Source organism: Phyllobates terribilis, unplaced genomic scaffold (assembly GCF_046119375.1).
Source record: "Phyllobates terribilis strain yellow unplaced genomic scaffold, ASM4611937v1 Scaffold_7__3_contigs__length_470593459, whole genome shotgun sequence".
NCBI lineage: Eukaryota > Metazoa > Chordata > Amphibia > Anura > Dendrobatidae > Phyllobates > Phyllobates terribilis.
Window position 1 is genome coordinate 323,910,960 of NW_027362767.1, and position 22,280 is coordinate 323,933,239.

General features: G+C 43.9%; 1 protein-coding gene across 6 annotated transcripts in view; it reads left to right on the forward strand.

Moving 5' to 3' along the window:
- Positions 1–22,280, forward strand: part of KIAA1210 (KIAA1210 ortholog) — a 131,876-nt gene that overhangs the window by 27,253 nt on the left and 82,343 nt on the right. Inside the window, exon 1 of one of the 6 annotated variants that reach the window (XM_073641176.1) lies at positions 12,000–12,231. The exons of 4 other annotated variants lie outside the window; for them this stretch is intronic. Coding sequence is in view for 1 of the 2 variants with exons in the window: in XM_073641173.1 (XP_073497274.1) it covers positions 12,204–12,238 (35 nt within the window). In the remaining variant the exon portion in view is untranslated. Of the gene's footprint in view, positions 1–11,999; positions 12,239–22,280 lie in introns of those variants that run through there. One more of the 6 variants, XM_073641173.1, reaches the window with a different exon arrangement.

The following is a 22,280-nucleotide window of genomic DNA, read 5'->3' on the forward strand; positions in this document are numbered from 1 at the left end:
TTGTCCAAAGCAATTGACCATATAATTACAACAGATGCGAGTGGCTCCGGCTGGGTTAGTCATCTGGCAGATCTTTCAGTTCAGGGGCACTGGGCATGTCACGACATAGGGGCATTATCGAACCTAAAAGAACTTTGGGCGGTGGAGAAATCCCTGATAGACTTCCTTCCCCACATTCAGGGTCACCATGTCCAGGTCAGGTCCGGCAATCGGACAACAGTGGCTTACATAAATCACCAGGGAGGAACAAGATCACGCTCCCTGATGGTAGTGGCAAACAGAATCCTGCAACTAGCGGAACAGCATCTCCCATCCCTCAGTGCTCTTTACATCAGGGGGGGTAGAGAATTCAAAGGCAGACTTTCTCAGACGCCACACTTTAAGACAAGGAGAGTGGGCAATAAAACCCGATAGTCTTCCAGCAGATTATCCAACTATGGGGGTTACCGGACATAGATTTGTTCGCCACCAGGGCAAACAGGAAGGTGGAGAGATTCTGTTCACTAGACCTGACAGAGAATCCCTATGCTGTAGACGCCAGGTTCCATGGAAGTTCAGGAAGGCCTATGCTTTTTCCCCAATAGTAATGATTCTGGCAGTTGTGAGGGAAAATTCGGTCGGATGGGGCAAGGATAATTCTGATTGCCCCTTTTTATTCAAAAAGACCCTGGTTCTGTTATGATCTGCAACATGTACTAAGGAAAGAAAGGGGAAAGCTGTCCCTACAGTAAGACTAAGCTGAATCGCTACGATGTAGCGGGCTGTCTGTTCCTTGCGAACGGACCTGCCTTAGTCCTCGGCTAGTCTAAACGAAGACCTATAGAATGAAGGAAGGAGAAACTAAAAGAACTAAGGACTGGAACAAAAATGGGACACCTCCTGAACAGAGAAAGTTGTTGCAGAACACAAAAAGATAAACTGACAAAATGGTACTAGAGGTCCCAGAAGGACTAAGCGAACTGACAGAGATAGGCATCGAAGCACCTGGCTAGCAAAACAGTCAAACAACACTGAAGTCCAGCACAGCCAAAAGGGCAGAGCTGGAATATAAAGGCAGATGGTCACGTGACCACAAAACACAAGATGGGAAAAAACAAACAGGAGGGTTCTAAGAGTACCCCCTCTTTTTATGAGGATCCTCCAGGCCCAGGCCTATCCGGAAACCTCTTATGGAAAGCTCTAACAACCCTAGAAGCAGAGACATCATTCGTCCTTACCCAGAAGTTATCTTCGGGACCGAAACCCTTCTAGGAGACAAGATACTGTAATCTCCCTCTATGCCATCTAGAATTCAAGATACGAGAAATTTCATATTCGCTGTCTTCCACCACAGGAGCAACTGTGATAGTGACGTCCCTATCGGACACATCAGCCTTTTTCAACAAAGAAACATGAAACACAGGATTAATCTTCCAGGAAGTAGGGACATCCAACCTAACAGCAGATGGGTTAACAACCTGAAGCACTTTAAATGGACCCACAAACTTAGGACCCAGATTTTTCAGGGAATCCTCAACCGCAGGTTCTTTGAGGACAACCAAACCATGTCACCCACAGTAAACAAAACCTCCTTACGTTTCCTGTCAAAATACTTCTTGGACTTCTTGTTAGCCTCTTGAAGGTTGCAACGTACATTAGTCCAAACTCTCTCCAAATGACCGGAAAAATTCTCCTCCTCCGGCACCGCCGACCCCAATTTGGAGAACGAACCAAAAGACTGATGTCTCCCACTACAACAAAAAAAAGGAGAACACCCAGCAGAGGAGGATGTATGATTGTTAAGAGCAAATTGTGCGAGAGGCAGAAACTCAGACCACACTTCATGATTGTCCACCACAAAACAACGCAAAAACTGTTCTACATCCTGGTTCTTTCTTTCAGTCTGTCCATTAGACTCAGGATGATACCCAGACGAAAATGACAAATGGACTCCCAACCTGTCACAAAAACCACGCCAAAAGCGAGCCACAAACTGAGGTCCTCTATCAGAAACAATATCCGTGGGAACGCCATAAAGCTTGACAATCTCCTTAACAAACGCCTTAGCGAGTGTCTTGGCGCAGGGCAACTTAATGAATGGAACCAAATGACACATCTTACTAAAACGGTCCATGACCACCCAGATGACAGTAAAACCCTCGGACACAGGCTGATCAGTAATAAAATCCATAGTGAGATGCGTCCAAGGCGCACTAGGAACCTCCAGAGGGCAAAGCAACCCCGCAGCAGGAGTATGTGAAGCCTTTGACCTAGCACACACAGTACATTGACGCACCCACTTGATGACTTCTTTCTGCCATCCAACCAAAAACTGCAACTGATGAGTCTCTTGGTCTCAGAAATTCCTGGATGACCTGCCAACCGAGACTCATGACACTCCACAAACAAATCTCTCCTAAAGGTTCTAGGCATGAACAATCTCTCATGGGGAGTGTTAGATGGAGCATCATCTTGAGCTTTCAGAATCCCATTCTCCAAAACGGAGTCCAATGCCGCCACCACAACTCCTTCCTGTAAAATGCTCTCCTCCTCCTCGGCACCGACCGTAGGAGAGAAGCTGCGAGATAAAGCATCGGCTTTAACATTCTTAGTACCAGGGATCTAGGTAACAGAAAAATGAAACCGAGAAAAAAAAGTGCCCACCTAGCTTGATGGACATTCAAGCGCTTGGCAGCATCCAGATAGATCAAATTCTTATGATCTATGAAAACCTGAATAGGAAATCTAGTGCCTTCCAAAAAATGACGCCAATGTTCAAACGCGAGTTTAATAGACCGCAACTCCTGATTACCAACATCATAATTCAGTTCGGTTTCCGAAATTTTTATCGAAAAGGCACAAGGATGTACTCCATCCCTGTTCTCCTGAGACAAAACTGCTCTGACCCCCACCGATGAAGCATCGACCTCGACCAAAAAAGACTTGGTCTCATCAGGCTGCATAAGGATAGGGGCAGAACTGAACCTCTCTTTGAGATACATAAACACTTCCATGGCCTCAGTAGTCCACTGGACGGTATTCGCACCTTTACTGGTGAGATCGGTTAGAGGCTTAACAATTACAGAAAAATTCTTAATGAATTTCCTGTAATAATTGGCAAAACCCAAAAATCTCTTTATAGATTTCAAACCAATAGGCCTAGGCCATTCCTGCACAGCCTGAACCTTCACCGGGTCCACCTCAAAGCCCTCGCTGGAGACAATGTATCCCAAAAAACTTATTTTCTGCACAGCGAACTCACATTTCTCTAGCTTTGCAAAGAGTGAATTATCACTCAATAACTGCAAAACTTCACGTACACTCTGCCAATGGGACTCCAGATCTGGCGAATAAATCAAAATGTCATCCAAATACACAACCACGTTCTTACCAATCAAAGGTCTTGGGATGTCATTAATAAGGTTCTGAAAAAATGCAGGTGCATTGGTAAGACCAAAAGGCATCACCAGATTCTCAAAATGACCTACCGGAGTGTTAAAAGCAGTTTTCCATTCATTACCCTCCTTCACTCGTAACAAATTGTATGCCCCCCGGAGATCAATTTTAGAGAACCACTTGGCCCCCACTAACTGGTTAAACAAGTCAGGAATTAACGGCAGTGGGTAGGAATTGCGTACGGTAATCTTATTAATTTCACGAAAATCCAGACATGGACGTAAACCCCCGTCCTTTTTTTTAACAAAGAAAAATCCAACTGCCACAGGCGACTTAGAAGGTTTAATGTGACCAGCAGCCAGGCTAGTCTGTATGTACTCCTCCAAGGCCTTTCTTTCAGGGATAGTCAGATTAAACAAGCGACTCTTGGGAAGAGTAGCTCCCGGAACAAACTCAATGGCGCAATTATAATCCCTATGAGGAGGTAAAACTTGCGACTCCTCCTCCTGAAAAAACCCTCCAAAAATCCTGAATAGGTACCGGCAATTCCCCTTTTTCTACAGCCGCAATGCGACCATTACAACATTTATCATAGCACTTCGGACTCCAAGACTTAATCACATCAGTAGACCAGTCCAGTAAAGGATTGTGCAGTTTTAACCAAGGCAAACCTAAAACGACCGGAGAGGGTAAATTATCTAAAACAACAAAGTCCAAAATTTCTTGGTGAACTCCATTGTTAGTGAGGGGAAATGCAGCAGTCTTGTGAGTAATACATTTCAAGGGAGTGTTATCAATTGCAATCACAGAAATAGGTGATGACAAAGGTTTGGATTTCAATTTAAGGTTTTCCAAAAACCCTTTATCAATCACATTAAGTGTTGAACCACAATCCACAAATACCTGAAACTCAATCAAATCTCCCTGCAAAGTAGTACTCCCTGAAAGAAATACTTCTGCAGAGTGTAAACAAGTAATGCGGGTGTACCTGACCCCCTTTTTTTTTTTTCTTTTTTTTTCCTTACTTAAACGTTGCTCACAATACTTAATCAAATGGTCAGCTTTACCACAATAAAGACACAATCCCTCGGCGAACCTCCAGTCTCTTTCCTGAGAGTGGAGTGACATCGCCCCAACCTCCATCGGTTCTCCGCCGTCTGAGCAGATTTTCTGGGGACTAGGACCTGGCATTACAGGAGTCTTTACCTCATTCTGCCTGGACCTCAGCCTCCTATCCACATGAACAGATAATTGCATGGCATCCTGCAGAGTCTCAGGTGCGGGGAATGCAATTAGCAAATCCTTAACCCTTTCACTCAGACCAGCAAGAAAGACATTTCAGGATCATTCCATTTAACTTCTGAGGCCCATCACCTGAAGTGTGTGCAATAATTTTCAACATCACCTGACCCCTGATTCAAACGCCTGATTTCTGCCTCAGCAGATGAGATTTGATCAGGATCATCATATAATGGAGCCATAGCAGAAAAAAATTCTTCTACTGACCTTAAGCATGAATCATTAGGTTGGAGAGAAAAGGCCCATCCCTGTGGTTCATTGCGCAAAAGTGACATAATAAAACCAATGTGCTGTGATTCATTCCCAGAGGACCTTTGGTCTCAAATGAAAATATAACAAACAAGCATTTTTAAAGGAAAAAAAATCTTGCTGTTTACCATAAAAAACATCAGGCAGTCCTACCTTGGGTTCCACAAAATGCGCTCCAGAACAGCTACTCACGTGTTGCTGGAGCTCAGCCACCTCCAGAGACAATCCCTGCTAGCGTTGAGCCAAATCCTGGACGGAAACCATACTGATCCCTGAATTTCTTTCCTTTTAGTTTTTTGGGCTGGACTTACTGTTATGATCTGCAACATGTACTAAGGAAAGAAAGGGGAAAGCTGTCCCTACAGTAAGACTAAGCTGAATCCCTACGATGTAGCGGGCTGTCTGTTCCTTGCGAACGGACCCGCCTTAGTCTTCGGCTAGTCTGAACGAAGACCTATAGAATAAAGGAAGGAGTCCCTAAAAGAACTAAGGACTGGAACAAAAATGGGACACCTCCTGAACAGAGAAAGTTGTTGCAGAACACAAAAAGATAAACTGACAAAATGGTACTAGAGGTCCCAGAAGGACTAAGCGAACTGACAGAGATAGGCATCGAAGCACCTGGCTAGCAAAACAGTCAAACAACACTGAAGTCCAGCACAGCCAAAAGGGCAGAGCTGGAATATAAAGGCAGATGGTCACGTGACCACAAAACACAAGATGGAAAACTTGCGGCGTGGAATTTGAGAGGTTGTTACTGAGTAATAAGGGGTTTTCACCGGGCCTAGTTTCTACCCTACTGGGTAGTAGAAAGCTTATAACAACTAAGATTTATAGCAGAATCTGGGGAAAGTTCCTGGATTTTATAGATACCCCATTATCAGATAAACCTCCAATTAAAGATGTCCTGGAGTTTTTGCAGTAGGGGCGTGACCTGGGGTTGGCTATAGGAACACTCAAAGTTCTGGTGTCCGCTCTAGGGGCACTCTATAATTGCAACCTGGCAGGGAACAGGTGGGTCTCTAGATTCATTAAATCCTGTGCCAGATCTAGACCAGTTCGGACTCTCACAATTCCTCCCTGGGACCTGAATTTGGTCTTAAACGCACTCTCTGGCAACCCATTTGAACCCCTGCAGGTTATCTCTCCAAAGATCCAAACCCTTAAAACCATTCTCCTAGTTGCCTTAACATTAGCCCGTAGGGTGAGTAACCTGCAGGCCCTTTCTGTTGATCCCCCATACACCCAAATCCATGATGACCAGGTCGTCCTATGTACAGATCCGGCATACCTTCCTAAAGTAGTGTCCAGATTCCACTGTAATCGAGAGATTGTGCTACCCTCATTCTGCAGCAATCCATAAAACCCCGGGGAGGTTAGATTCCACAATCTGGATGTCGGGTGAGCCTTGCTACAGTACATAGACATGACTAGTCAGTGGAGGAAGGACCACTCCCTGTTTCTGGCCCTTTCGGGGGAGTAGGAAAGGTATCAAATGGTACTATTTCCAGGTGGCTTAGAGAGGCCATTTGTCTAGCTTACATATCTACAGGCATTCCGGCCCCGGACGGTATTAAAGCTTATTCCACCAGAGCTGTAGCAACCTCCTGGGTGGAGAGGGCAGATGTCTCAATTGACCAGATATGTAAAGCCGCTACTTGGTCTGCACCATCCGCCTTCTACAAGCACTATAGGTTGGGATCTATCCTCCTTTGACCTCACCTTTTGGGAGAAGGGTGCTTCAGGTGGTGGTCCCTCCCTAGGGTGCTCATATTCTCCAAAATTCTCTTAAGGTGTGCTGTCATGGGTGAGGGGAAAACACCAAGGATACTTACCAGTAGCCGGTTTTTCCTGAACCCATGACCGCACCCATATCCCCCCCCCCCCTGTTTTCTCACCCCCTGGTGTGCACTTTATTTTTGGGGTGCTTATGTATATTGTAGGTGTTTGGTTATTTGTCTAACCTGTTCTGGAAGTCCTCTCAATGCTCTGTAATCAACTGAAGCGAGGGAGAGGTACCGCCCTTTTATTTCAGACGGTTTCCTGTCCTTGGTGGGGTGGATCCCTCTCTCAAGGTGTGCTCTCATGGTTCCAGGAAAAACCGGCTACCGGTAAGTAACCTTTCTGTTTTTGATCAAACTGAAAACTGAGAATACACAGCTGCCCCTCACCCTTGCACCAAAGTATCACTTATGAAAACAAGGGACACCTCCATACGTTAGATGGCGAACCGGACCCACCAAGATCGGGAAGTTATTCCAACGTTCACCTAATATGTATGTGTGCATATACAGGTGCATCTCCCAAAATTAGAATATCATCAAAAAGTTAATTTATTTAAGTTCTTCAATACAAAAAGTGAAACTCATATATTATATAGAGTCATTACAAACAGAGTGATCTATTTCAATTGTTTATTTCTGTTAATGTTAATGGTTATGGCTTACAGCCGATGAAAACACAAAAATCATTATCTCATTAAATTAGAATACTTTATAATACCAGCTTGAAAAATAATTTTAAAATCCGAAATGTTGGCCTACTGAAATGTATGTTCAGTAAATGCGCTCAATACTTGGTTGGGGCTCCTTTTGCATCAATTACTGCATCAATGCGGCGTGGCATGGAGGCGATCAGCCTGTGGCACTGCTGAGGTGTTATGGAAGCCCAGGTTGCTTTGATAGCAGCCTTCAGCTCGCCTGCATTGTTGGGTCTGGTGTCTCTCCTCTTCCTCTTGACAATACCCCATAGATTCTCTCGGGGGGTTAAGGTCAGGCGAGTTTTCTGGCCAATCTAACAGTGATATTGTTGTTTTTAACCAGTTATTGGTACATTTGGCAGTGTGGACAGGTTGTCAAGTCCTGCTGGCGAATGAAATTTCCATCTCCAAAAAGCTTGTCAGCAGAGAGAAGCATGAAGTGCTCTAAAATTTCCTGGTAGACGGCTGCGCTGACTTTGGTCTTGATGAAACACAGTGGACCTACACCAGCAGATGACATGGCTCCCCAAACCATCACTGATTGTGGAAACCTCACACTAGACCTCAAGCAGCTTGGATTGTGGCCTCTCCACTCTTCCTCCAGACTCTGGGACTTTAATTTCCAAATGAAATGCTAAATTTACTTTCTTCTGAAAACAACACCTTGGACCACTGAGCAGCAGTCCAGGTCTTTTTCTCCTTGGCCCAGGTAAGTCACTTCTGGCGTTGTCTATTGGTCATGAGTGGCTTGACACAAGGAATTAGATACTTGTAGCCCATGTCCTGGATACGTCTGTGTGTGGTGGCTCTTGAAGCAATGACTCCAGCAGCAGTCCACTCCTTGTGAATCTCCCCCCAAATTTTTAAATGGCCTTTTCTTAACAATTCTTTCAAGGCTACGGTTATCCCGGTTGCTTGTACACCTTTTTCTACCACATTTTTTCCTTTCACTCAGCTTTCCATTAATATGCTTGGATACAGCACTCTGTGAACAGCCAGCTTCTTTAGCAATGACCTTTTGTGGCTTACCCTCCTTGTGGAGTGTCAATGACTGCCTTCTGGACATCTGTCAAGTCAGCAGTCTTCCCCATGATTGTGGAACCTGCTGAAACAGACTAAGGGACCTTTTAAATGTTTAGGAAGGCTTTGCAGGTGTTTTTTGTTAATTATTCTAATTTACTGAGATAATGACACTTGTGTTTTCATTGGCTTTAAGCCATAGTCATCATTAACAGAAATAAACACTTGAAATAGATCACCCTGTTTGTAATGACTCTATATAATATGAGTTTCACTTTTTGTATTGAAGAACTGAAATTAACTTTTTGATGATCTTCTAATTTTGTGAGAAGCACCTGTGTGTGTGGGCACACCAAGACTGGCCATTACTAGTGCCCACTTATGGCTTGAAAATGAAAATTTGAGAACAGTGACTTTAGTGGTTGTAGTTATGTCTCCTACATTGGAAAGAATACTTGCTGTGGCGAAGTGGGAACTGGGTATCTTGCCAATTTGTAAAAATAGGTACTACTTAGCTCTGGATTAAATATAATTTCTGTTTTGCCCTCAAGTTAAACAGTTTCTGTAACTACTATTCACTTCTAAGTGGGTTACAAAAATGTCATAGCTCGGCTGCTTCCAGAGCCCCCACCTCCTGTGATTGGAGCTTAGATGCTGATGAGTGACTGATAAGGGAATGAACTTTAATGACTCTGGGAATGCATAGTACTGTCATTGGGGGCAAAGTCCTCAATGCATTAACACCAATATTCTGCCATAAATATAATAAAAATTATGGTGTTTGGACCAAAGTCTTATTCCTAAAACTTGCACTTTTTCCGAATGTGCATTTAATTTTTGTTAAACCTTGCCAGATCCATTTGTTGCTCAAGATTGGATCCAGTTCTTTGATGTATCTTTTAAAAAACAGGGGTCTTCCCAAGAACTGAGCAAATGTTTAAAACATTCTTGATGTCCAGATTGTAGTTGTAATGCACATTGTCTTGGACAAAAAGGCATTTCTGTTTATCGTTCCCTACGCTCCGCAAGCAGCTTTTAACTAACATCCGCACCTCCCACTCCCGGCTTCTCCCGAGTTGCACCAATGCTCTGGTATGCTCTACTCCAAGAAATTAGGACGAACCACAACTTATACAGATTTAGGCGCTCCCTAAAAACACATCTGTTTAGGGCGGCCTATCCCGTTCCCTAATCTAAGTCCTTTTTATAGATAACCCAATTGCTAATTCTCTGAACATAATTCTCCATCAAACTCCACTGCACCCAAAACCACTACAAATACTGGCTGGTGACGAGCTCATGCAGCCTTTATCTATCCCTCATCCCATGGCTGGAGGATTATTGTAAATAAGCCCCTGTACTTTGTGTCACCCCCACCTCAAGTGCTGTGGAATATGTTGGCACCATATAAAGATTATTAGTCAATTTTCAATGTTTCTGTCCCCTTAAATATTGCATTTCTGAGCTGGCGTGTGAGACTAACTGTTAGAACTCTCCTGTTAGGTTTTTTTTATTTTGCTGGTCACATGACCTTTTTGCCTATTTAATCCTGCTCCGCCCTTCTGGCCATGCTGGACTTAATTGTAATTTCTACTCTTAAGCTAGCCAGGTGCTTTGTAACCGTTCTCAGTCAGTTTAGCTAGGTCTTTTGACCTTTATGTTCTATGTTGTGTGTTTTGTCTTTTTACTGCTACAATTTCTGCTAGGAGATGTCCATCTTTCTCCCAGTCCCTAGTTGTTGTAGGGATCCCTCCCTCACATCTATAGGTCTTCGTTCAGACTAGCTGAGGACTTTAGCGGGTCTGATCGCAGGAGCAGGTTCCCCGTTACATCGTAGGGATCTAGCTTAGTTCTATTGTAGGGACAGATCTCCTGTCTTTCCTTAGTGCTTGTAGCCTATCATAACACTAACCTATCAGCACTTTTATCTTCTAACTTGCTGACTTTTTGAAGTAGACGTTGGGGAGGAGCTGACACTTCCATCTGGGCACCACTTCTGATTGGCTCTGAACAGTGCAATGCAATGTGCCCACCAAGCCGCCCCCTCAACCTTGGGACTGTGTAGTGATGATAGATACATCTACCTCTTCTTAATTGGAGCACCTCATGAATAGCAGATAAAAAACATTATCCTTGATACTTCTCCTTTATCTTATGTGGAATATTAGAAATCTTTTTCTTGTGCAGATGACTGTATTTTTTTTTTTTTTTTTTTTTCAGTCCGAGTGCAGTCCAACAAAACATTGGATTAGGAGAGTGCGGCTCTCTACACCTCCATAGAGGGACCCACCAATGTGGGAGCTCTATTTTTCATTTTTGTTTTTAGGCTCTGAGCACTTTATTTGGGCACTGGGCCACTTTTTGCTAAGCTGTTATATCTAGCAACTGGGTCTCACACCAATAATGCTCTATCATATGGCATATCCCGATTGATTCAGTACACTCCCCTGATGACCTCTCCTCACGGAGAAAGAAACGCGTCGGGAGGGAGGAATAATGAGGGCAGGATTTTGATAACCACACTTGGCTACTGCCCTTGTTAGGGTGGGGGTCAATGCAAGGGGTAGTAAAATTTGTATCCAGGTGACTAATTTCTGACGGATTTCCCTGGACTCCTTCACAGCCATAACAGGTGAGATCTACACATGTCTTTATCCTTGTTATGATTTATGCACTATAACACTTTAGATAGAGGTATTTACTGAGTGGTGAAAAAGTAGTTGACTTCACTTAAGGGGCTTTATCAGTCTGTTGGGTAACTAAAATTGGTTGGTCATCTGAGTAGCTTACTTTAGTGGACCCTATATCGGGGTCTTTAAGTATATACACTGATATTTTTGGAGTAATAAAAGTATAGCGGTTAGTAGTGGTCACTCCCATCTTTAGATTGCTTTTACTGATATTAATAAAAGGTATGTTTTATAAGGCATCCTCCATGCTATATTTGTGCAGTCTGACAAAACATTGGATCACACTCAGACCCATGTTATACTATGGGCCGTGCACATTGTCCTTTTTTTTTTTTCCCTCGTACAGCGTCTTTCCGAGGAAATAATCGCAGCTTACACGATTTGCATCAGTAAATCGGATCACACTCAGCCATGTGATTCTATGTGTCCGTCAAAAAAAACCCAAAAAAACAGACTGGATGACATCCCGGACTGACAGAATGGAGATGGAGAAAAAATTTTCTTTTCCATTTGCTCCACATCTGAGAATCGGATCATACTCTGATCAGAGTGTGATTAGCATAATTGGATCGATTTTTCTTGGATGAGAGAACATACGGTCTTGTGACCCTAGCCTAATAGAGAGGTCATTTTGCTCTTCTGTCATTCGCCATCAGATTGCTTTGTAGACAATTAAAATCATGTGTCTGTAATATGGAAAAATCTTTACTAAAATCCAATTGTCCTAAATTGTGTCCTACGAGCATGGCTGCAGAAATTTTCAGATGGCCTATGGGATAGTTGCCTTGAGGCAGAGCTGTCAATCTGTTCCTGGTGTTGTGCACTAGGGATACTGTTTTCCCAACAGAATGAGAATGAAAAGAGGCGGCTGCTCGGATTATCCATTTATGGAATAAGCACAACCTCCTCACTCCCAGCCGGAGAGATCATGGTCTGTCTGCTAGCTGGGACTGGTGCCTCGGCACAGACTAGGTGTTGTATGTGTGGGTATTTACAGCATTGGATTGTGAGGACTTGTCCAGTTTATTTCAGCCGGAGCTCAGGACACCGCAGGGAAGGCCATGCAATAAGTGGATTCCAGCAGTCAGACAATGTCTGCATTGTATAGTTGTCTGAAAGGTAAAAAGTAAGTCATTTCTGCATTCTTTGTTCCTTTGTTGCTTCTCTCTATAGATGCTGCCTTCCACAAAACTGAGGCTGTAGGAAGAAAAGCTGCTTCTCCCCTCAGCTGTAAACCTTTAAACAATAGGATCAAGTGACATACATTTTACTCGCCTTCTATAGGAGACATGTATGTATATTGCTCAATCTATAGCTTAAAAGTGACGACTGGAGCGCTGTAGTTTTTTGTTTTTTTTTGTCCATTACTTATCTTTCAAGCATGCACATAGTGTCATTTACTGTTAAAATATCTGTACAGCTCCTGTTCATATAAAATGTTGTGATTGATCGTTCCCTAGTAAATTGCTGTGCTACCCAACTATATAATTGTCACCAAGTACTTGATATGTGGGAGACATTGTTGTCGGAACAGAAATTCCGATTATAAAATGTATCTTGTTATGAATTAGTTACTGGGTGTGTGTGTATATATATTTATACATTTATTATTGTTTGAATCAAAAAATGTCTTTTCTTTTAGAAATCGGTAATATGTCTTCAATGTGTGTATATAATAAAATCCTATAGCCACTACCAGTGGGAGGCGCAACTGTGTTATTGCAACAGCTGTATATTCCTATATACTGCACTGACTATAACACTCATTATACTCCTACTGTCTACTTCCATTGTTGGAAGCTTTAGTCCAAAATTCACATTTGTGACCCCAGGCTGATGGATATGGTTTAAAGATATGGCTAATTGGTGTTTTTTAATGACATTTCTATTTACGTCCCAAAATGTTAGCTTTTGTTAGGAAACTAAAATGGGGTACATTAGGGAAACCTATATGCCATACTTGGCTCATATAAATATGGTGGGGGGGTTCTAAGTTTTTGAAGCATCAGGCACAACAGTGGATTATGAAAGAATTTTCAATTTGGATGCTAAGAAATTCGTGGCTCTTATAAAGGCTAATATGTGCATGTGCCACTTCAGGGTTTATTTGAGTGTGGCGCTAGCTGAAAGCTTCTATGGTGATCAATGGTCTTGTCTTCATGTTTGCAAACAAGTCCTCATTCTACTTCCTCAGACTTCTCAAAGTCCATGGTTCATATTCCCTCCATAGTCTTTCTTGATCGCTCTGTGTAACATGTTGCAGGAGTCCTGAAACTTTTTCCAAGTTTGCAGTCTACTTGCTTGAACTTGTGTAGTTCTTGACATGAATGTAGAATTGCAGAATAAAAGCAGATAGGAAAAAAAAACTCTTTCAATAATGTGCACACCTTACCTTTATAGGCTGAATCCTATTAACCAAAAAAATGTTGGCAGGAAACATCTGCGGCCTGATAATTTGGAACAGATCCACTCCAGGTCTTCAGGGATTGGTTGGGGAGATTCATTTCTACCCAAGTGAAAGTATGTAAACTTTTGCTTCAAGAAGGGAGGGTTCCTGTAGGTGTCTTATAAAAATGTGCCAAGATGAAAGAAGCTGACAGTAAAGGTAGAATATTTTCTGACGTGGGTAGTGTGGCAAATGTTGACTACAGCTGAGATCTTATTCACTCGAGGCTTAGAATAAAGAACCGTTTGTAGCTGCTTGTGTATTTTCCTATGACAGTGTTTTATAGTGATGGCTAAGTCTAAGCTCTTATATATTCCATCATGTTTTACAGGTAAAATAGCATTGCATGCAGCACTATTTTTCCAGTTAAAACGACCGACCCCGAGGTGAAACCTGATGATGGATCTTCAGTCAATAGGGTCGATCATGTCATGAATCCAACACTGTATTGTGGGTTTTGTGATAAACGGAAATCATGACATAGATATTAACAGAGCGACTTTGATGGCTGCGTATCTTTTTTTCCAACCGTACCAAGTGTTACTTTTCTTATTTTGTATTTTCTTTATTACACTTCACTTTTTCTTTCATAGGTCTTTGTCCCTATCTGCAGTCAAGTTTAAGGTTGTAGGCATTTGCATTACAGTTCTATTGATTTCTTGTTTAGTGTGATTTTATTCTATGATTTTTGGAAATGTCAGTGCTCGGGCAAAGTGGCACAGTACTAGTTGGCAGAGGAGCCACCGCCAATGTGTTTGGATAGTTATGAGTGCACATACTCTGTATTCCCCGTGCTGCCTTGTATGTCAATCTTATGTATTCACTGGAACCTGGATTGCTTTATGGCCCATATTGACATGAATAAGGGCTGTAAAACAATCTGTGTATTAACTGAACATGGGTAATAAGGCCGACGGAGGGTTTGTGCTAGAAATGTGATTATACAGCTGCTGAATAGAGCATGTGTTCTTTATTAGGGAAAAAAAACACAAAGGGTTAATGAACTATATTGTTACCGTCCCAAAAAAAGTTAAGCCGATTTAAGGGGTTACTTTTCTATTATTGTTACATGTAATGCTGCATTTTGGCCAACAGTGGGCAGTATTACAGATTGGCACATGATGGGTGCAAACCTAGAAGAGCAACACGTTCTTATACAACCTGGGCTGTCGTAACGTAATATATTATTACTGTACAGAACTTTTTTATTTTGCCCTAATCCTTACAGGGTAGAAACTTCGAAAATGTCAAAAGCATCTATATGCAAGCTGATGTAGTTCTGTAGCTTCTGCGTATAGTTATATTTCACACTATTCCAGTGTAGAAGTGAATTATTAATAATTTATTCTAATTATGTTATCCCATTTTTTTTTCCTATTTTTGATTCCAAAGAGCATAAACTTCTTATGAAAGTCCAGTATTAAAACTCCCAGCCAAGGGAAGCAAAGTTTACAATAAATGATTGTTCTCTATCTACTCAAGGATAACTTGCTAATAATTGGGGTCTGTCCAGTGATCCCTCTGGAAACAGGCCCTGTAGAGCAATAGAGGTGCACCAATTGGAGGTGCACATGCTCAACCTCCATTCATTGTCTATGGGACTGCAGGAGAAAGCTGGGTACTGCACCTGGTTATTTAGTGTGGTCCCATTATAAATTAATGGAGTGAGATCAAGTATGGATACGGGATAGCTTATTATTTGGGGAAAAAAACCTTTTAAAGCGACCTGTAACCATTCTTTGCACCACCACAATGACTGGAATTGAGCAGCTGCAGAAAGAATAAAACATAATTTTCTCCCTGTAGCTGCTGTTCCAGTAACCTGGCTACACAGTATTTAATTGCCATTTTCTTTCAGATTAACCCTATACCTGCAGGTAAATAGCAGTTCTAGAGATGACAGTCTCCCCATAACCAAACTATACACAAGTTACATTGTAAACTTTCTCTTTATTAATGTGGGGCCTGAGCCATGTCTAACTGGGGATTTTATATTCCTCTATACATGTACATATTTCCAATAATTTAATTGTACCGTTTCTTTATTCGAACACAAACAGGGCATATCCGTAAGTCCTAATAGGTTATTTGTGAAATAGAGCCTAGTTGCAAGTGATTGGCTCCAAATAGGATTTTCATTTGCTCAACCTTTTGGGGACTTCATTTTATTTAGTAAACCAATTTTGCCCTGGGTCTATGTATCTGCAGAACAGCTTATTCTGCATTGTGGGTTATGGTAACCTCTGCTCCAGGGGGACGACCCCTAAAGGAGTTCTCTAGTGAACACTAGAATTAGTGATAAATGTATTATCCGGGGGCCAGCCACTGGGACCCCACTGAGCCCAAGAACAGGGATCCTATGGTCCCATGTTAATAATGCAGTGGTGCACATAAGTGACTATAGTTCCATTTACTTGTTTGGATCTAAGGGAGCAAAAGTCTGCATTTGTGACCACCTCTCCCGTAAACAGTGAATGAAGCAGTAGTAAAGCGGACACACTACCATTTCATTCACACAGGAGACAGAAGACCCCTGTTTTATTGATCAGTGGGGGTCTTAGCAGCCAGACTCCCACCAATCATCCATTTTTATCATGTATCTTGTAGATGGGCAACAAATAATGGTGGGTTAACCCCTTTAAGCCTTAATTTTGCTAAATATTTATGTTGTATCTGATGGAATTGGGAGACCATCATATATGGATACCTAAAGCTCACTATAGATATATACATTGACGAGAGATGGGAAAAATAATTCGCAGGGCTTTGGTCTATTGTTCAGCAGTGACAAATTTCTGACCTGGCCAATAGACCTGCAAATCTCCTTATCTTCCAAAATTTTCAGCTCCTCTTTTGATTATCTGGGTTGGCACGATGTGCATCACCCTTCAATTATGATGTTGTGTCAGCTCTGGCTAATAAAAAGAAGCGCTGGGGATGCCGGGACGTAAGGAGATTTGCAGAGGCCTCCCATCCAGCGGTCACTGATTACTGACCTGGACATTGGGCTGAAGTCCTGTGAATTGATTATCACATCTCTAGCATTAACCATGAAGATTTCTCTCATTTTGGGACTGGGAAGTATATAGTGACAATATTATGGCTTTCTTTACTGGTTGCTTCAAATCTTTTACTTTCTGTGGTGAAGCTAAGCCAAGAGGGTATTTTGTATCATCTATTATAGGTACGGTACAGTGTATGATCCTAACTTTGAATGTGCTCTGGTGTCATTTTTCATTGTGTAGTGTAGGATACACAACCTATTCCGGTCCAAGTGGCACATTATCAAATGTAACCAATATCAAGTTCCACAGCAAAACTTAAAGAGGGATTACCATCTGAGACATGTATAGTATATACCATAATTGTTTCTTAGGTGCCAATTCCACCATTTGCAGGTGTAAGGTGACCCAGCGAGGTAGTCGTGGGTGACCTGTGGCCCCTGCTCGCTCTGGCACCCTACAGACAAAGTGTGTCCTCCCTCTTGTGTGCTGCTGTGTATGTGGTGTTTTCCACTTACTTCTGACCAGCCGGTCTCTTCTGTCTCCAGGAATTTCTCTTCTGGAACTAGGGCAGCAATGAATTCAGAGGACACAAAGTTCATAACCATAACTGGAACTTTACTTGGTAACTGGCAGTATCTGCAGGCAGGTATAAAGGATAAGGCCCAACGGGTTGTCATATTTCTCCCAGGTACTGGATACAACTTTAGCACTGGTTCCCAATTTAGATGAAGCACCTCTTTTGCTGTATTCTCTAGCTCTAAAGAATCTTCCTCACCAAAGACAGTATATCCGGATCCTAGTTCTCTCCACATACTAGACCTGAGTCCTAACTTCTTCTGCAAGCCTGCAGACAGATTGCGCCTCTAGATCCTCGACGACCGTCTCGAGGTACCTAGGCTGGCTAAGGGGACTCTTGTGGAGGTATTCTTGTCTGATGATCCACTGTCCCGGGATACTAAGCCCTTGTCTACCCTAGCACCCAGAATAGAGCCTGTCCGCTTCCTGAAGTACTACACACCACTGACTGAGCTCACTTCCTGTACTAAACATTATCACTGGGTTCCCCCTCCCTCTACTGGGCTGGCTGTCACAGTTAACCCCTACCTGGACTAAACTGCAGCCCCAGAGGAGTCTAACTTTTGGGAACACACTTTTACCCCTTTTCAGTGTCAGAGGAAAACTACCTCCTTCACCACTACTATACAGGAATCTCACAAATATGGAAAATGGTGGCAAACTTCTCCCATGCTTGTGTTTCTGAGAGCTAGAAACAATGTATATATGCATTACTGAAGAAGTCAAATTTTCCCCTCACCCATGACAGCACACCTTGAGAGAGAGGGATCCGCCCCACCAAGGACAAGAAACCGTCTGAAATAAAAGGGCGGTACCTCTCCCTCGCTTCAGTTGGTTTCCTGTCCTTGATGGGAACCTGTCTGAAAGAAGATGCTCATACTTACCTGGGCCTGTTCCGGTGTGGAAGAGCGGGCGCCAACCTGTGCAACGGGTTCCAGGGTCCAGAAGCGCCGTCCGCGGTTCCCTGGAGCCGTGTCCGAGCGTGCACAGGCGGTGAGGAGGGCTCCGGCTCCCCACAGACCGCTGCGCTGTCCTCTCCCTGCCGCAGGCTCCTGGCTGGCCGCACGCCAGGAGCGGCGTCTTCCGGGTATGACGCGCCTGATGTCACGGCGCAGTGCACGCTGGGAGAGGCGTGCCCGATGACGTCGGGGGGCAGCACCCGGATCCATCATGGCAGCGCCCTATAAGCGCTTGCCGGCTGGCTTTTTGAACCTCGGCCTGCAGGGTCAGGAGAGGGGAGGACACCTGAACCGGAGGAGGTTCCGGATGTGCCCTATTTTAGGTGGGGGGGGGGTTGTCCTGGTAAACGTTGCCTATAACCGTGCTTCTGGTATAGAAGGACAAGGACAGCCAGTTGCAGCAGAAGCTGACCCCTCCACCTCAGCAATGCCAGCGAAAGAAGCAGTCGGACGCCTCTCACACGGACAGCCGCTCAAGTAACCGTAGCGGCAGCAGGAGAAGTAAGGTGTCGGACGCTTCAGGGCCATCCAGAAGGGATACATCTTATATCCCGCCACAGCCTCCAAATCCGGTACCCTTTTGTGACTTCAGGGATGAGTGATCTTCGTGAATGTCACTTAATAGTAATGGAAAGTTATTATGTGCTTCATTCCTTAGGAACCTAAGAAGAGTAGCGCCAAACAGAAGCACAGGGTTTGCGCCTTATGCCAAGTCCCCCTTTCCATAGATTGGCAGAAACAGCTTTGTTCTAGCTGTATTAACCAAACCATAGCGGAGAGGACCCCGGATTTTGCTTCTAATTTGAGATCCATAATCCGTACAGAGGTTCAAGATTCCCTAAAAGGCTTAATTAAGGGGAAAAAGAGATCCCATAAGGATATCTCCTCCGACTATGATTCATCCTCCCAGTCGGAGGATCCATGCCTCAGTGAATCCTCATCCTCCTCTTCATCAGACAGTGGTAGGCCCTGTTTCCCTATTGAGGGTATGGACAAGTTGGTCAGAGCTGTCAGATCAACCATGGGGTTGAGGGAGGAGAAGGCAGCCAGGTCCCTTGAAGACATTATGTTCGCAGGAAAAAAAGAGATGCTCCTTTACAGTGAATCCTAAAATTCAGACCCTTATAGACCGGGAATGGAGGAAGCCTGAGAAATCGGGAGTGTTGCCCTCATCCTCCAAAAGGAGGTACCCCTTCGAGGATAGTGTCTCTGGGTCCTGGGATAAAATTCCTAAAGTTGACGGGTCTGTCGCCCTATCATCCAAAAAATCGTCCCTACCCCTGGGGAGTCTAAAGGATGCTCTAGATAAGAAGGCAGACTGCTTCCTGCGTCACACCTGGGAAGCGGCAGCAGGGGGCCTGAAACCAGCTGTACCAGGCACTTGTGTTGCAAGGTCACTCATGGTGTGGCTTCAACAATTAGAAAACCAACTCAAGGATAAAAAGATATCCAGAGATAAAATGCTCTCCAATCTACCTTTACTACAGGCAGCGTCCGCTTTCCTTGCTGACTCCTCAGCGGATTCGGTTAAACTCGCTGCCAGGTCTGCAAACTTCTCTAATGCTTCCAGACGAGCCCTGTGGCTCAAGAGTTGCCCAGGAGACCCGCAGTCTAAACATAAATTATGTTCCCTTCCTTGTGATGGTAAACTCTTGTTTGGCCAAAAACTAGATGAACTTTTGGAGAAGGCTGGCGACAGGAAGAGAGGTTTCCCAGGGTTCACGGGGGACACTAAAAGGTCCTACTTTCGGAGGAAAATATTTAACCGGGGTCGCCCTTCTGGAGAAAGGAAAAGATGAGAGCCCAGATCTAAAAAAAAAGACTCTGGTTACATGTTTGGGGGGCCATCCTCCAGTACCAAAAAATCTTCCCAATGACGCAGGGCTAGAGGTCGGTGAAAGGCTTTCCCATTTTATCCCAGCTTGGGAAGCCATTACTTCAAATCCCTGGGTGTTGAGTATCATTAAGAATGGCCCAGCAGTCAAATGGGCCCAAGGTCATATGAGGCTTCTTCAGTGGGAGGTCCTGTCAGCGCAAAAATCCTTCAACGGACATTTAGAAAGAGGACTATCTCTTTCCCTAGAGACGATAGACTCCATCTCATGGTGGACAAACAGGGAGAATCTGACCTCATGCTTGCAGTGGTCCAGACCAGTCGACCATACAATTACAACAGATGCAAGTGGCTCCGGCTGGGGGGGCGGTCATCTAGCAAATCTCTCGGTTCAGGGGCTCTGGCTACGTCACGAAATCCCTGATAGGCTTCCTTCCCCACATGCTGGGTCGCCATGTCCAGATCAGGTCCGACAATCGGACGACAGTGGCTTATATAAATCACCAGGGAGGAACAAGATCACTTTCCCTGATGGTAGTGGCAAACAGAATCCTGTAACTAGCGGAACAGCATCTCCCATCCCTCAGTGCTCTTTACATCCGGGAGGTGGAAAATTCAAAGGCAGATTTTCTCAGTCGCCACACTTTAAGACAAGGAGAGTGGGCCCTAAACCCGATAGTCTTCCAGCAGATTATCCAACTATGGGGGTCACCGGACATACAGTGCCTACAAGTAGTATTCAACCCCCTGCAGATTTAGCTGGTTTGATAAGATGCAAATAAGTTAGAGCCTTCAAACTGCAAACGAGAGTAGGTTTTATGAACAGAAGCATAAATCTTACAAACCAAAAAGTTATGTTGCTCAGTTGAATTTTATTAAATTTTAAACATAAAAGTGTGGGTCAATTATTATACAACCCCTATGTTTAATATTTTGTGGAATAACCCTTGTTTGCAATTACAGCTAATAATCGTCTTTTATAAGACCTGATCAGGCCGGCACAGGTCTGTGGAGTTATCTTGGCCCACTCCTCCATGCAGATCTTCTCCAAGTTATCTAGGTTCTTTGGGTGTCTCATGTGGACTTTATTCTTGAGCTCCTTCCACAAGTTTTCAATTGGGTTAAGGTCAGGAGACTGACTAGGCCACTCCAACACCTTGACTTTTTCCCTCTTGAACCAGGCCTTGGTTTTCTTGGCTGTGTGCTTTGGGTCGTTGTCTTGTTGGAAGATGAAATTACGACCCATCTTAAGATCCTTGATGGAGGAGCGGAGGTTCTTGGTCAAAATCTCCAGGTAGGCCGTGCTATCCATCTTCCCATGGATGCGAACCAGATGGCCAGGCCCCTTGGCAGAGAAACAGCCCCACAGCATGATGCTGCCACCACCATGCTTGACTGTAGGGATGGTATTCTTGGGGTCGTATGCAGTGCCATCCAGTCTCCAAACGTCACGTCTGTGGTTGGCACCAAAGATCTCGATCTTTGTCTCATCAGGCCATAGAACCTTGAACCAGTCTGTCTCAGAGTCCTCCAAGTGATCATGAGCAAACTGTAGACGAGCCTTGACATGACGCTTTGAAAGTAAAGGTACCTTACGGGCTCGTCTGGAATGGAGACCATTGCGGTGGAGTACGTTACTTATGGTATTGACTGAAACCAGTGTCCCCACTGCCATGAGATCTTTCCGGAGTTCCTTCCTTGTTGTCCTTGGGTTAGCCTTGACTCTTCGGACAAGCCTGGCCTCGGCACGGGAGGACACTTTCAAAGGCTGTCCAGGCCGTGGAAGGCTAACAGTAGTTCCATAAGCCTTCCACTTACGGATGATGCTCCCAACAGTGGAGACAGGTAGGCCCAACTCCTTGGAAAGGGTTTTGTACCCCTTGCCAGCCTTGTGACCCTCCACGACCTTGTCTCTGATGGCCTTGGAATGCTCCTTTGTCTTTCCCATGTTGACCATGTCTGAGTGCTGTTCACAAGTTTGGGGAGGGTCTTAAATAGTCAGAAAAGGCTGGCAAAAGAGATCTTTAATCCACACATGTGAAGCTTATTATTCTTGGTGCCTGAACTACTTCTTAATACTTTTGGGGGACCAAACAGAATTCTTGTGGTTTGAGGGGGTTGAATAATAAATGACACTCTGAATTCACTTTTAACGTTTTTAAAAAAAAACAAAAAAAAAAAACAAAAACAAAATTTGCTGCAGTGCATTTCCCACTTCCAGGCTGATCTACAGTACAAATGTCACAATGCCAAGTTAATTCCGCATGTGTCAACCAGCTAAATCTGCAGGGGGTTGAATACTACTTGTAGGCACTGTAGATTTGTTAACCACCAGGGCTGTAGACGCT